This window comes from Ursus maritimus, unplaced genomic scaffold (genome assembly GCF_017311325.1).
Source record: "Ursus maritimus isolate PB19 unplaced genomic scaffold, ASM1731132v1 scaffold_12, whole genome shotgun sequence".
NCBI lineage: Eukaryota > Metazoa > Chordata > Mammalia > Carnivora > Ursidae > Ursus > Ursus maritimus.
The window spans coordinates 21,394,325-21,409,107 of NW_024423564.1; the positions used below are offsets into that span (position 1 = coordinate 21,394,325).

The 14,783-nt window shown below is 36.0% G+C and overlaps 1 protein-coding gene across 1 annotated transcript in view; it reads left to right on the plus strand.

The window, feature by feature from the left end:
• The first annotated feature begins 44 nt into the window (after positions 1–44).
• The window catches only part of SASS6 (SAS-6 centriolar assembly protein), a 49,054-nt gene continuing 34,315 nt past the window's right edge, over positions 45–14,783 (plus strand). The window contains exons 1-7 of the mRNA XM_008697661.2: positions 45–178; positions 5,576–5,636; positions 7,428–7,507; positions 7,897–8,001; positions 8,883–9,054; positions 9,961–10,026; positions 10,879–10,998. Of these exons, the coding sequence (XP_008695883.1) occupies positions 114–178; positions 5,576–5,636; positions 7,428–7,507; positions 7,897–8,001; positions 8,883–9,054; positions 9,961–10,026; positions 10,879–10,998 (669 nt within the window). The 5' untranslated portion in view covers positions 45–113. The remainder of the gene's footprint in view (positions 179–5,575; positions 5,637–7,427; positions 7,508–7,896; positions 8,002–8,882; positions 9,055–9,960; positions 10,027–10,878; positions 10,999–14,783) is intronic.

Sequence of the window (14,783 nt, forward strand, 5' to 3'; positions counted from 1 at the left end):
GCGGAAGCCGAGCGCCAAACTCAAATTTTAGCAGGACCCGGACTCCTTCAGGCTAGTTCCGTGGGCCGGGCCTGCTGGACTTTTCCGCCTACTGGCAGGGGCAGCGGACCAACATGAGCCAGGTTCTGTTCCAGGAGCTAGTCCCGCTGCAGGTGAAATGCAAAGACTGCGAGGAGAGGTGCGGTTCCGCGTTACCCCGTGCCCGCGGGTGGCGGTTGGGGTCCGGCCAAGGCGGGGGGCGGGAAGGAGGGAGGAAGATGGCGGCTCTGGCCAGTGGACACCTGCTTGCGGCTGGGTGTGTTACGGGTGTCCCGGGACGCGGAGAGAGTCTCACTTGGAACCAAATATTACCTCTCTCACCAAGTTGGCGGTTACGGAGGGAACAGAAGGGAGAGTATGAGGAAATGGGAAGCTGACCCGCGTCAAGTTAATTTCAAAAGAAAACAAACTTAGCGCTGAACGGAATCACGAAAGATTATAGTCCTACTCTTTCTTTTTGACAAAGTTAATTTTGTCCGGAGAAGTGAAATAATTTGCACGAGAGCTCACAACAAGTTCACGGCGGGGCCGGCGCTAGAACTCTGGCCTTGGCTCCCCGCCCTTTTTTCGCTCTTCTTTGAATTATATTGGAAGTAAATGTAAGTTTCAGCTTAAAAAAGGTTTTATGGTGTAGTGCCTTTTCTTTACATTAGTTACTAAAAATAAGTTACGTTTAATCGACTAAAAACAGTAGAAGAAATGATAAATTTCATTCATTCATTTAACAAACACTGCTTATTGGCAAAACACCTTGCTGGGTACTGGGGATATAGTGGTCAGGAAGAACAGTCCTTGTTTTCGTGGTTTACAGCCCGGTGGAGGAGGAAATAAAGGCCAGTCTCACAGATAAACGCGAAATTACCACATTGACAAAGGTGGTGGTGCTGTTGGGGCTTAACAGATTTGATTAGAAGTCAGGAGATTTCAATTTTGTCTCCGTTCCGCCGCTCAATAGCTGACTCTTCTCTCAACCTCGTTTCCTCATTTGTAAAGCTGACATAAGGTGCTTACATACATGATATGAGGATCAAGTCAGAAAATGTGTAAACTAAATAGTGTGGAAATGTGACGTTAGAAATGAAGACATTGCTTTATTGGGTAATGTGAAGCTAGTATATAGTTCAGAATTAGGTCTAACATCAATCCGCAAGCCAGGTATATCCTATACCACAACTAGTAGCTTCATGTGGAGATACTGTAGGATATTTGAGTTAGTCATTCTTTTGTGTTGTCCAGTATGAGAGTCACATATGGTTATTGGACTTTCGAAATGGAGCTAATCCGAATTGATGTGTGGTAAGAGTGAAATGTGCGTTGAGTTTTGAAGACTTACTTTGAAAAAGTAGGCAAAATATCTCAATTTTTATGTTGATTGTAAAGATGACACTATTTTGGATATATTGGATATAAATTATTTTAATATAACGTTATTAAATATATTCTGTATATCATAAGCATTGGAAATGTTTGTATTTAACATATTGGATATATTCAAGAAAATATTACAATTAATTTGCCTGTTCCTTTTAATTTTTTTTAACGTGGTTTCTAGAAAACTTAAAATCACATATTTGGCTCATAGTTGTGGCCTCCATTGTATCTCTGTTGGATGTACTGTTCTAGAATAATTATGGAAATATAAGGGGGGAGCATCATTTCTGATTCCAGTATTGGAACTCCTAGTTTCTCTCCATTTCATTATATTGTCATCACAGTTATCTTCTTAAAATGCATTGTCAACCTTTTTACTCCTCTTGTTTAGAAACCATTGATATATTTCCATCACCTGTAGCAGGGATCAGCAAACGAGCTCATGGGCCAGGTGGCCTTCTGCTCGTTTTTTTAAATGAAGTTTTATTGGAACACAACCATTCTCATTTAAGAATTGTCTAGCTGCTTTTGTGCCATAAGGGCAAACATGAATAATTGTGACAGAGACCTTATGGCCTGCAAAGCCTAAGTATTTACTGTCTGGCCCTTTCCAGAAAATTTGCTGGCGCCTGACCCATAGGGAAAGCAGTCCAGACTTTAAATATTCAAGGCCAGTTCAGCTCAGCAGATACTTAATGAATACATACCATGTACCAGGAATTGTCCTACATGCTGAGATTGTCTAGCTTCCTCTCTACTCCCTTACATCCCGACAACAACAACAACAACAATTTTCATTCTGTGCCTCAAGGATCTCACGCTATTAATAGGGGACACAAAAAGTTCTTCTTTGGAGAGGCGGCATAGCACAGGTTGGGTTCAGGCTCCGGAGCCAGATTGTCTGGGTTTAAATCCCATTTCTGTCACTTACTGATTTTTGTACAATCGTTTTTTTCTTTGTGTCTCATCTTTAATGATGATAAAAGTACCTGCCTCATGGGATTATTAGGAGCATGAAATGAGTTAATACATACAAAGTGCTTAGAACAGTGCTTGAAGCATAGTAAGCGTTCACTAAATACTTATTATTAAAGTGATTAATTCATGAAGTGACATCAGTGTACTAGAGTCATGAAGAAGAAGGAACTTCAGTGGAAGATAACTCAGAGAACTCTGGAGGGAAGTAATGCAGAAGTTTGAACCCCATGGTTTGACACCAACCTCCTTTTTCATTTTTGTTTTATAAGTTCTTCTCCCCATATAGTAGTCACACTAATCCCTTGAATGTACCTGATATTCTTTCAATACCATACCTTTATTCCTGCTCTTCTCCCTGCCTCAAATGCTTTTTCTTTCATAATCTTCAAGGTTTTGTCTTAAATTCCTTCACTTTAAGGACATTTTCAAAGTTGCCCAAGTTGAAATTAATTGCCCTTATTCATTTATTAGATAGTATAACGTAGGTGAAAGGTCTGGGTTCTAATTTGGCCTCTGTAAGGTGACTTTAACCAAGTTTGTAACTGTGCACTTTAGGTTCTTCCTTTGTAAGACAGATGTAACTATTTACTTAGTTAAGACTGTTGTTAAATAAGATATGTAAAGCACCTGGTAGGTACTCAGTAGTGTAGGTGCTCAGTGTTAGTAACCCTTCCCTTCTCTTGAAGTACTAAAATACAATCAGAAGCAAGTCTGGATAGAGTCATTTAATCTGATTTGAGGACATGGACCATGTTTATATCTGTTTGTATCCCTAGCATCTAGCATACTACCTGGCTTAGAGTAGCTTTTATTTGTTTGAATTGAAAGGTTCAGGTCACAGCTTCTAGGTGGCAGAGATGGGCTAGAATCCAGTTCTGCTAATGCCAAATCTAACAACTGGTAGGGTGTTATGTGAATTTATGCATTGTTCAGAGTATGACATTTATTTTGAGAAATGGCATTTTTTATGAGTTTCTATTGATTTGTTTTATATTGTTCCTCTGACAACCATTATAATGGAGAAAATAAGGTTGTGATTTCAGATACTATATTTTCTGAAAGCTCAGGGTTTTCTACAATATACTTTGGGGGCAGAAGGGAGAGGTTTAATCTGTGGGCCTTTCCTCTTCCCTTTTTCTACCAAAACTAATGCCTTATAGACATTTGGAATATATGCAACAATATCATTATATGGCTCTTAAATTATATTAGTGTGATTCTTCCAGTGCTTATCTAAAGAATACTTTGCTAACTGACTTCTTGATTTTTTTTAAACAAATTTATGAAGTATGACAGGACTTTTGAAAGTGTATGTCACCATAAAAAGTTATCTACTGCAGTGTCACATCTTTGGCAGTATGTTTTAGAAAAAACTTCAAGACAAAAACCAAACATAATGACAATGTAGAACTGAAAAGGTCTTCACCTTCAACCTAACTCAATTCACTTATCTTACAAATTAGGAAATCGAAAGTTTTTTCCCCAAAAAAATACTTAATTTTTTTTTTTTAAGATTTTATTTATTTGCCAGAGAGAGCTTGAGCACGCACAGGTGGGGGAGCGGCAGACAGAGGGAGAGGCATACTCCCTGCTGAGCAAGGAGCCTGATGCGGAACTCGATCCCAGGACTCTGGGATCATGACCTGGGCCAAAGGCAGACACTTAACTGACTGTGCCACCCAGGCATCCCAAGAGTACTTAATTTAAGTAGAATTAGGGTAGAAATCTAATCTGTTTCACATATATTGCTCTAGATAATAGAAAAGTAGAAATAAAACATTATCTTGTTCTAAAAACAATTCTTCCTATCTGTGGTATTTGCCAGGGCTGTTGGTTCCTTTTCAGATAACAGAAGTTATGGTAACCTTATGGTAACTTCATCATACTAAGATTTAGCATCCAATCATATGTTCAATAGGAAATTTAACTAAAATGACATTTTTTTTTAAAGATTTTATTTATTTATTTGACAGAGATAGAGACAGCCAGCGAGAGAGGGAACACAAGTAGGGGGAGTGGGAGAGGAAGAAGCAGGCTCATAGCAGAGGAGCCTGATGTGGGGCTCGATCCCATAACGCCAGGATCACGCCCTGAGCCGAAGGCAGACGCTTAACCGCTGTGCCACCCAGGCGCCCCTAAAATGACATTTTAAGCCAAAATAAAAATTGTAAGTTGGACCATAAAAAAATCTGGACAATTGAATCTGGCCTTGGTCAACTATTATCGAGTTTTTCCGTCAACACTCAGTTGCTAGGTCTATACTTTTTACTTCTGTAATAGATAAGTAGCAGAAAGTGGGAAAAATTTAAAACACATCTTTGGAAAAATAGCTTAAAATTAAATTCTATTTGTTCACTTTTTTCTACATATCAGGGAAAAGCCATTGTTATTTAATTCTGGCAGAATATAGAACTTCTGTGCGGAGATGTTTTTTTCACCAATTTTTCCCTTTATTTCCTTGATCATTTAAACATCTTTGCTCAGTTTGATTAATGGTATGAGCACCTTGATTTATATGCCTCTGATACAGAATTCTAGGATGCAGTAGGGAATGTGGAAAGCTATGGTTTGTTTTGGAGTTTAGAGTCACTCTAAGATAAGGTGGATAATAAACTGTTGACGTACTTCAGTGGATGTATTGCCTAGGGACTACACTGAGCAGATGTAATTGGTGGGTTTTGTGTACGCATAAGGGAGGGGAATGTGTTGTCTTACTTCCTGGATTGTAAACATTCCATGATTCCAGTACTGCTTCACATTTGAAGTTTTTCAAATGGAATCTCATAAATCAATTTGATCATTTGAATTGGTAATTTTTTTTAATGTGGTGAGTTGTTACTGAATTGAAGGTTTGCTTGGCTTTTAGTAGATGCTATTTAGAATCTGGGCAGTAAGTTATATTCCAGGCTAGTAATGGGAATTCCACATCATTTATCTCATTTAATTCTCACAACAGTCCCAATTTACAGGAGAGAAAAATATAATCTCTGGCTAAAAACCTGATTATTTACTAGTGGAATAACAAGAACTTCAAATCCGGTATGCTTCCCAAATATCTGTTCATAACTGAGGGAACATCTGTGGAAGGTCCTGCAGCTTAAGACTGAAAACTTCAGTTAATGCAAATGACAGTGCTAACTCATTCCATACAAATGTTTCTGACAATTGGGTATGTCTTTTCGTACAGGAGAGTAAGTGTTAGAGTGAGCATTGAACTACAATCAGTTTCCAATCCAGTTCACAGAAAGGTTGGTATTTCTTTTGAAATATTTTCTCTTTTTTTTTGGAAATGTAATTTCTATACATTATAATTATTTTTGTTCTTTAAGAATGTGAGATCTTTTGTTACACCAACTTCCTTTTTATTTAGTGCCAGTTTGTAACTTGCAAATCTGAGGTGGTAGAATCTTCTAAGACAACGACTGAGAGATTATTGTACCATGTATTTCTTTCTTTCTTTTTTTTTTTTTTTTTAAGATTTCATTTATTTATCGAGGGTGGGGAGTGTGCGTGTGCGGGAATGGGCAGAGGGAGAGAGAGAGAGAGAGAGAGAGTCTCAAGCAAACTCCTCGCTGAGCATACCGGACTCAGGGCTTGATCTCACGACCCTGAAATCATGACCTGAGCCAAAATCAAGAGTCGGATGCCCCACTGACTGAGCCACCCAGGTTCCCTTACACCATCTGTTTCTAAAGCATAAAGGAAGGATTGCGGATTGGGAGACTTGGGGGTTAGGTTTGCACAATGCACTTATAAGTTGCTAGAATATATGTTGCTACCCTGTAGAATTGGCATTTCATGTTGTACATATGAAGATAGAATGAGTTGAAGCATTGCAGTGAGATATTTTTGAATCTTTGCCTTTTGAAGGGAAGCATTTAGAGCATCAGTCCTATATGATTTTCTAAAGTATGAGTCATTAGCAGTGATATGGATACAGACAAGATGACTAAGAAATAAAGCATCTGTTTTCTCTGTCATAGCTTTCCCTAAACATGATATTCAAGGACCTCGTGGTATTAGTAGTAGCTTCAGTTTTTTACAGCATTTTGGGGTGAATTTCAAGAAGGACTTCAGTAGAAGCTCCTTTAAGATCAGGACATTCTGAAGCAGAGCAAATACCTAAATTGCTAATTTTCTGGTGTAGAGATTATATATTTCTTACATGTTATTCTTTAGGCCTGCTGCACCTCTTCATTTTCTAGCTCTGCCTGTAAGTGGTTTAGATTTTTGTAGATAGCCACGAGTAGATTTTACTTCAAAGTGGAAGCTCATTCTTAACTGAATGCTGATTAGTTCTTCATTAGACCTCCATCATCTTGTTACTATGCCTGTTTTCTTTACATCAGTGTTCTCTAGAGTACATAATTTCTGTGTACTTACTTCTTTGTCACCTTTAGCTGCTATGATGTTCTGCCATACTGCAAATTTATGTAGAAAGTGATCTTTATGAAAGATATTCACTTCATGTGAAACTGAAAACAGATGGGGTTCCATGTCACCGGCCACCTGGAGTAGGAGAGAATAGGCCCTTAGGAAGAAGCCCTGGCAACGCGTTACTTGATACCCCTGTCTCCTGCCCAAAAGACAAATGCTCCTTTTCTAGGATACATGATGGCTTGTCATTTCAGCTGATGTATTGCCACTTTTGAAATATCAGACAATTAACTTGTGGACAACTGAAAATATAATTGAATATGATGTGGTCAGTGGTAGAATATTTTTATCATGGTATAGTGTAGCAAGGACTGGGTCTCAATTTTCCCAAGCCTCTAATAGGATGGTATTCCTCAGCTTTCAACTCTTAGCATTTAATTAGTTTTTATAGACCCCCACATGGCTGTGAAGGAGCAGAATATCTACCCGTGTTTAAGTCTCTTAAAGACTAATGAAAACCCAGCTGCACCAGAAAACAAAGTCATCTGAAGTATATTGGTGATACATTGTTGTTATTGGATAGTTTCACTTCTAAGAAGGAAGAAATTACTCTAAAAGCCTGATCTATTGAAAACATTAAAAAATAACAATCTTTCTTTTAGGATTTAGTTATCCGTCTGACTGATGATAGTGATCCATTTTTTCTGTATAACCTTGTTATATCTGAGGAGGATTTTCAGAGGTAACTAAATTTATTTTTCTGTTTTTGTATTTAATCTAGGAAATAAGTTTTAGTAATGTATTGGTACTATTCTCTTTGAAACGTAGCCTCTTAGGAACATTTAGATATTTTGAGAACACTGGACTGCTTATACTATAATTATTCAGGATATTTTTGAAAGTAAATATTTCATAGCTTATCAGAATTCTGCTTAAAACAGCTCAAATTTGGAGCTTTAACTAAATATACTGACCTTTTCCCTCCCATTGAATAAATTCTGTAAAAATGAAGTTCTCTTGTTCTTTATAATGGGTATTTGGTAAATTAAAAAAAAAAGAATATTTTAGGGTTTTAATTATAATTAAAGATAGTAATTAAATTTTTTAAAAAATCTCTTTTCTTCTGTATAGTTTAAAATTCCAGCAAGGCCTTCTGGTAGACTTCTTAGCTTTCCCACAGAAATTTATAGATCTTCTTCAGCAGTGTACTCAAGAACATGCCAAAGAAATTCCAAGGTGAGTCTCATGCGAGCACTACGTTTACAGTTCTCTCAAGACAAACTCTTCTTTGTAACACAAATTGATGGCAAAATATTTTCTATGTGTTATAAGTACTCCTATTTTTAGCTGGGTATAGGTCTATTGAATATCAAATTTTAAGGAATCATGGTTAAAATCAGAATATTCAACCCTTAATTTTTCATGTCTTGACAGAGTCATTATAACTGAAATATTTAACAGCATCAAGTATATGATTTTATAACGACCTTGGATAAGAGGAATAAGATTTTGTGTTTGTATGTGTATGTTCATGTTTGTGTGACATAAAGCTTGATCCTTTCATTATATAGTTCACTAACCTTTTATCTGTTGGCTTCATCAATTGATGATTGTTGTTTGAATCAATTATTTTGTTAGAAACTATAAAGTTATGCATTTCTAATTCTATCATTCTTTTTATAATTATTAGGTGTAATTCTTTTATAAAGAAGAATTTTTCTTCATCAGTTTGGGCTATTTGAGTACGCTGGAGAGGATAAATGCTTAATTCTTTTAAATTGTCAATTTTTAAAGAGTTGTTACTCTAGTTTCTTTTGTGCTTTCAGTGAGTTTTTGGTTTGTTTTTATTTTTCTACTTTGTCTTTCATTGTGAACTCATGGACATTTGTATATTCACTGTATTTCAATGAATCCTTTTTCTGTTTCTTGCTCAGTTATCCCATTTTACTATTTATCCAGTTTTACCATCGGGAGTCCTTTCATATTGGCCCCTATGATTCCAATATGCCCCCTTTCCCAATGCTTCTAATCATCGATGATTCACTGGAGTTTATGATTCAGTGGGAGAATTTCAGTACTCCTAAGTGTTATTATATTGTGACACTTTCTTTTCAAAGGTTTTTGCTGCAGTTAGTTTCTCCAGCACCTGTTTTGGATAACTCACCTGCCTTTTTAAATGTGGTAGAGACAAATCCTTTTAAGCATCTTACACACCTGTCACTAAAACTTTTACCTGGAAATGATGTGGAAATAAAGAAGTTTTTAGCCGGCTGTTTGAAATGTAGCAAGGTAAGATATAAATTTAAGTTATTCTTTTAAAAATAAGTACCGGAAGTCTCTGATAAGTCACTGAAGAGCTATATATAGTGCTACTAGTTTTTGTTTTCAGAATATTTTTAAAGATGTCTAGTAAGTTTTTATATGTTAGGAATTTATTTTTACTTTATTGGTTTTTTTCATTTAATCAAGATACGGTGAGGGTAGAACTGGGCCAAAAATTTAAAAAGTAGGTCCTATGATTTTTTATTAATTTTCTGTAATCTGGGGTAGGTCACTTAAACTGTTCGTATCATGGTTTCATCACCTGGTAGATAAGTATGGAAATATCTACTACCCTATTATACCTGTTTCAAATGAAGAAAAAGATATGACTGTCTTGAGAATTACAAAGTGCTCTATAATTTTATAAGGTATATGGAGCAAGAAAACAACATTAGGATGCCTCTTCATAGTTTTCAGAAAATCTTTTTTTTTTTTTTTTTAAATTTTATTTATTTATTCATTCGACAGAGATAGAGACAGCCAGCGAGAGAGGGAGCACAAGCAAGGGGAGTGGGAGAGAAAGAAGCAGGCTCATAGCGTAGGAGCCTGATGTGGGGCTCTATCCCATAACACCGGGATCACGCCCTGAGCCGAAGGCAGACGCTTAACCGCTGTGCCACCCAGGCGCCCCAGTTTTCAGAAAATCTTGTTAGCCAAATGCTATAGATTAGTGCATCTCAAATTTTAATGGTATGCAAATCCTCTAAAGATCTTCCCCATTCTGATTGAATAAGAACGTCTGAAGTGGAACCTAAAATTCTGCGTTTTTAACAAACTCTCAGGGTGGTGCTGATGCTATACTTTGCTATACTTTGAGTAGCATAGCTACAGATGATTAAGTTGTAAACTGTGTAATTTTATTTTTATAAATAGGAAGAAAAATTATCATTGATGCAATCACTAGATGATGTTACTAGGCAACTGAACTTCACGCAAAAGGTAATTCAGATTTCATTTTGTCTTTGTGAGTCCTCCAAACATTGGCTCTGAATTTCTTCTCTTATCCAGGATTTTGTGTATTACTTTTTAAAGCATGTAACCTTTGAATTCCTTCTCCTTTTTGCCACCTTTCCCCTACCAGTAAATTATCTTAATCTTATGCTTTCTCTGTTTTCCATCCAAACATTTCTGTTACCTTCAATATATGACACATTCCTTCCAGGTCTTCGTTAGATAATATATAGTACCGGTCACATGTTAGTTCTTTACTCTTTTATTCACCTCACTCCTCTTGTCTAAAATGATGTTTCAGTTCATATCTTCTAAACCTTTTCCTTCCTTACTTGTGTTATGGCTTATTCTGATAAGCTTATTATCATTTCAGTCATAGGTACTACCTTTTTGCCCTTAGCCCTTGAAACTGAGGACCAAAGTATCTGATAAGTGGCCTGGCTTCAGGCGGAAATTGTCGGCATAACATAGCCCATCTAGGTAACCTATGTTACTAGGTTTGATGTGTATAAGCGAACCACTCCATATAACTGACTTGCTCTACCCTGGGTTGCTTTATTTCTTAATGTCAGAGGAGAGGATTGGGTGGTGAAGAGCCAGGTTTAACTAAAAGGTTAAAGATAGTTAAGCTTGACTTCTGGGCCATGTTAGCTCTAAAATTCTTTTATTCTAATCTTGATTTCCTCAAATTAAAAAAAAAATCTGGGTAGGAAAAGGCTTTGGGTATATTTTGGAAAGCTGTGATTCCTTTTCTTTAATAGCCTTTGTAAATATTACCAATTTCTAAGCTAATGACATTCACAAAACTGTCTTAATATTTTGTATTGAATTATAATACAGACATTATCAGAAAAAATGCAAGAATTAGATAAGTTGCAGAATGAATGGGCATCACACACAGCTGCATTGTCAAATAAACATTCCCAGGAACTGACAAATGAGAAAGAAAAGGCCTTGCAGGTATGGACATTATTATTTTGTTGCTGCTGTTAGTCATTTTGTTAATTATAAAAGCAATATATGCTTCCTTTAATATATTCAACCATTACAGAATTATATAAAAAAAATTAAGTTGCTCATTAAAAGTCTTATTACCCAGAGGTAAATTATAAACATTTTGATATGTGTTTTTTCAGACTTTTCTATTTATATGTAAATAATGTGTCCTTTATAAATATTTGTTTATATTTATAAATTTAGAAATATGTGAATTATCTATTTATACACACATAGTGGGTTTTGTTTGTATTCTATGCTAATTAGGTCCTACAGTATATATTGATTGTAATTTTTTTCACCTAACATAAGATCATAGGTCATTCCTTATCAGTTCAGATATTCCTTTTTAGTGGCTGCATAGTATTCATTATATGGGTATAACATAAATTAACTACTTACCCAACTGATGGATGTTTAAATGCTTCAGCATTTTGGCTGATGCAAATAATACTACAGTGAACATTCTTTGTTCCTAGAAGTGAGATTGCAATATACCTGTATAAGATACTAATGGATATTGCAAATTTGCTAGCAAGAAAGGCTGTATCAAATCTAAAAGATAGTGTATGACAGTACTTATTTCCCCATTTTTTTTTCATTTTTATTAAGTTTTTAAGTCCAGTATAGTTAACATACAGCATTATATTAGTTTCAGGTGTATGATGTAATAATTTAATAATAATAGGGGCACCTGGGTGGCACAGCGGTTAAGAGTCTGCCTTCGGCTCAGGGCGTGATCCTGGCGTTATGGGATCGAGCCCCACATCAGGCTCCTCCGCTATGAGCCTGCTTCTTCCTCTCCCACTCCCCCTGCTTGTGTTCCCTCTCTCACTGGCTGTCTCTCTCTCTGTCAAATAAATAAATAAAATCTTTAAAAAAAAAACCAAAAAAACAAAAAAAACCCAATAATATACATTACTGAGTGTTCATCATGATAAGTGTACTCTTTAATCTCCATCACTTGTTTTACCTATTCCCCCCACCCTACCCCCCTGCTCAGATAACCATCAGTTTGTTCTCTATAATTAAGAGTCTCTTTCTTGGTTTGTCTATTTTTTTTCTTTTGTCCATTTTTTTTTCTGAAATTCCACATATGAGTGAAATCATATGGTATTTGTCTTTCTCTGATTGACTTATTTTGCTTAGCATTATACTCTAGCTCCATCTGTGTTGTTGGAAATGGAAAGATTTCATGCTTTTTTATGGCTGAATAGTATTCTATTTTATATATATCTGAATATATAAAATATAAAAGGAATATAATGGAATATAAAATATAATGGAATATATTATATATATATATAGTGGAATATATATATACACACACAAACACCCCACATCTTCTTTATCCATCCATCTATCAGTAGACTCTTGGGCGGCTTCCATAATTTGGCTATTGTAAAAAAAAGCTGCAATAAATATAGTGCATATATCTTTTCAAATTAGTGTTTTTGTAGTCTTTGTGTAAATACCCAGTATTGTGATTACTAGACGGTAGGGTAGTTCTATTTTGTTTTAACTTTATTTTCTTTGGTAATCTCTACACCCAATCTGGGGCTTGAACCCAGGACCCTGAGATCAAGAGTCACATGTTTTTCTGACTGAGCCAGCCAGGAGCCCTTATGGGTAGTTCTATTTTTAATTAAAAAAAAAAGATTATTTGAGAGAGAGAGAGAGAATGAGAATGAGCAGGGAGAGCGGCAGAGAGAGAGGGAGAAGCAGACTCCCTGCTAGGAGACTGATGTGGGTCTTGATCCCAGGAAGCTGGGATCATGACCTGAGCTGAAGGCAGACACGTAACCGACTGAACCGCCCTGGTGCCCTTCTATTTTTAATTTTTTGAGGAACCTCCATACTGTTTTGCAGCAGCTGCACCAGTTACATGAGGCACATGAGGGTTTCTTTTTCTCCACATCCTCACTAACTCTTGTTTCTTGTGTTTTTGATTGTAACCATTCTGACAGGTGTGAGATGATATCTCATTGTACTTTTGATTTGCATATCCATGATGAAGATATTGAGCATCTTTTCATTTGTCTGTAGGCCATCTGTATTGTCTTCTTTGAAGAAATGACTGTTCATGTCTTCTGTCAATTTTTTTCATTGGATTATTTGTTTTATTGGCGTTGAGTTGTATCAGTTCTTTATATATTTTGGATGCTAGCCCTTTTTCAGATATGTCCTTTGAAAATGTCTTCTCATATTCAGTAGGCTGCCTTTTAATTTTGTTAATTGTTCCCTTCACTGTGCAGAAGCTTTTTATTTTGATGTAGTCCCAATAGTTTATTTTTGCTTTTGTGTACCTTGCCTCAGGAGATATATCTAGAAGAATGTTGCTATGGCCAATGTCAGAGAAATTACTGCCTGTGCTCTCTCCTAGGACTTTTATGGTCTCAGGTCTCACATTTAGGACTTTAATCCATTTTGAATTTATCTTTGTGTATGGCATAAGAAAGTGGTCCAGTTTCCTCCTTTTGCCTGTACCTTTCCAGTTTTCCCAATACCATTTGTTGAAGAGACTGTCTTTTTCCCATTGCCTATTACTGCCTCTTTTCTCAAAGATTAATTGACCACATAATCGTGGGTTTGTTTCTGGGCTTTCTGTCCTGTTGTCTTGATCTCTTTGTCTATTTTTGTGCCAATACCATACTGTTTTGATTGCTACAGCTTTGTAATATAACTTGAAGTCCGGAATTATGATACCTCCAGCATTGTTTTTTTCTTCTAGATTGTTTTGGCTATTTGGGGTCTTTTGTGGCTTTATACAAATTTTAGGATTATTTATTCTAGTTCTGTGAAAAATGCTGTTGGTACTTAATAGGGATTACATTAAAAGTGTAGATTTCTTTGAGTAATGTGAACATTTTAACAGTATTTGTTCTTTTAGTCCATGAGCATGGAATATCTTTCCATTTGTTTCTATCAGTTTCAGTTTCTTTCATCATTGTTTTATAGTTTTCAGAGTATAGGTCTTTTACCTCCTTGGTTAAATTTATTCCTAGGTATCTTATTTTTGGTGCAATTATAAATGGGATTATTTTCTTAATTTCTCTTTCTGTTGCTTCATTATTAGTGTATAGAAATGCAGTGGATTTCTGTACATAGATTTTGTATACTGTGATCTTACTGAATTCATTTATTCTTGGTGGAGGTTTTAGGGTTTTCTATACATAGTATCAGGTCATCTGCAAATAGTGAAAATTTTATTTCTTCCTTACCAATTTGGATGCCTTTATTCCTTTTTCTTGTCTGATTTCTGTGGCTAAGACTTCCAGTACTATGTTGAATGAAAGTGGTGAGAGTAGACATCCTTGTGTTGTTCCTGATCTTAGGGGGAAAGCTCTGTTTTTCCCCATTCAGGATGATATTAGCTGTGGGTTTTCATATATGGCCTTTATTATGTTGAAGTATGTTCCCTCTGAATGTACATTGTTGATGGTTTTTATCATGAATTGATGTCGTACTTTGTCAGGTGCTTTTTCTGCATCTATTGAAATGATCATGTGGTTTTTATCCTTTCTATTATTGATATATTACATTGGTTGATTTGTGAATATTGAACCATCCTGGCAACCCAGGTATAAATCCCTCTTGATCATCGTGAATTATTTTTTTAAATGTATTTAAATTTGGTTTGCTACTATTTGGGGGGGAGTTTTTACATCTATGTGCATTAGGGTTATTGGCTTGTAGTTCTCTTTTTTTGTTGTGTCTTTATATGGTTTTGGTGTCAGGGTACTACACGC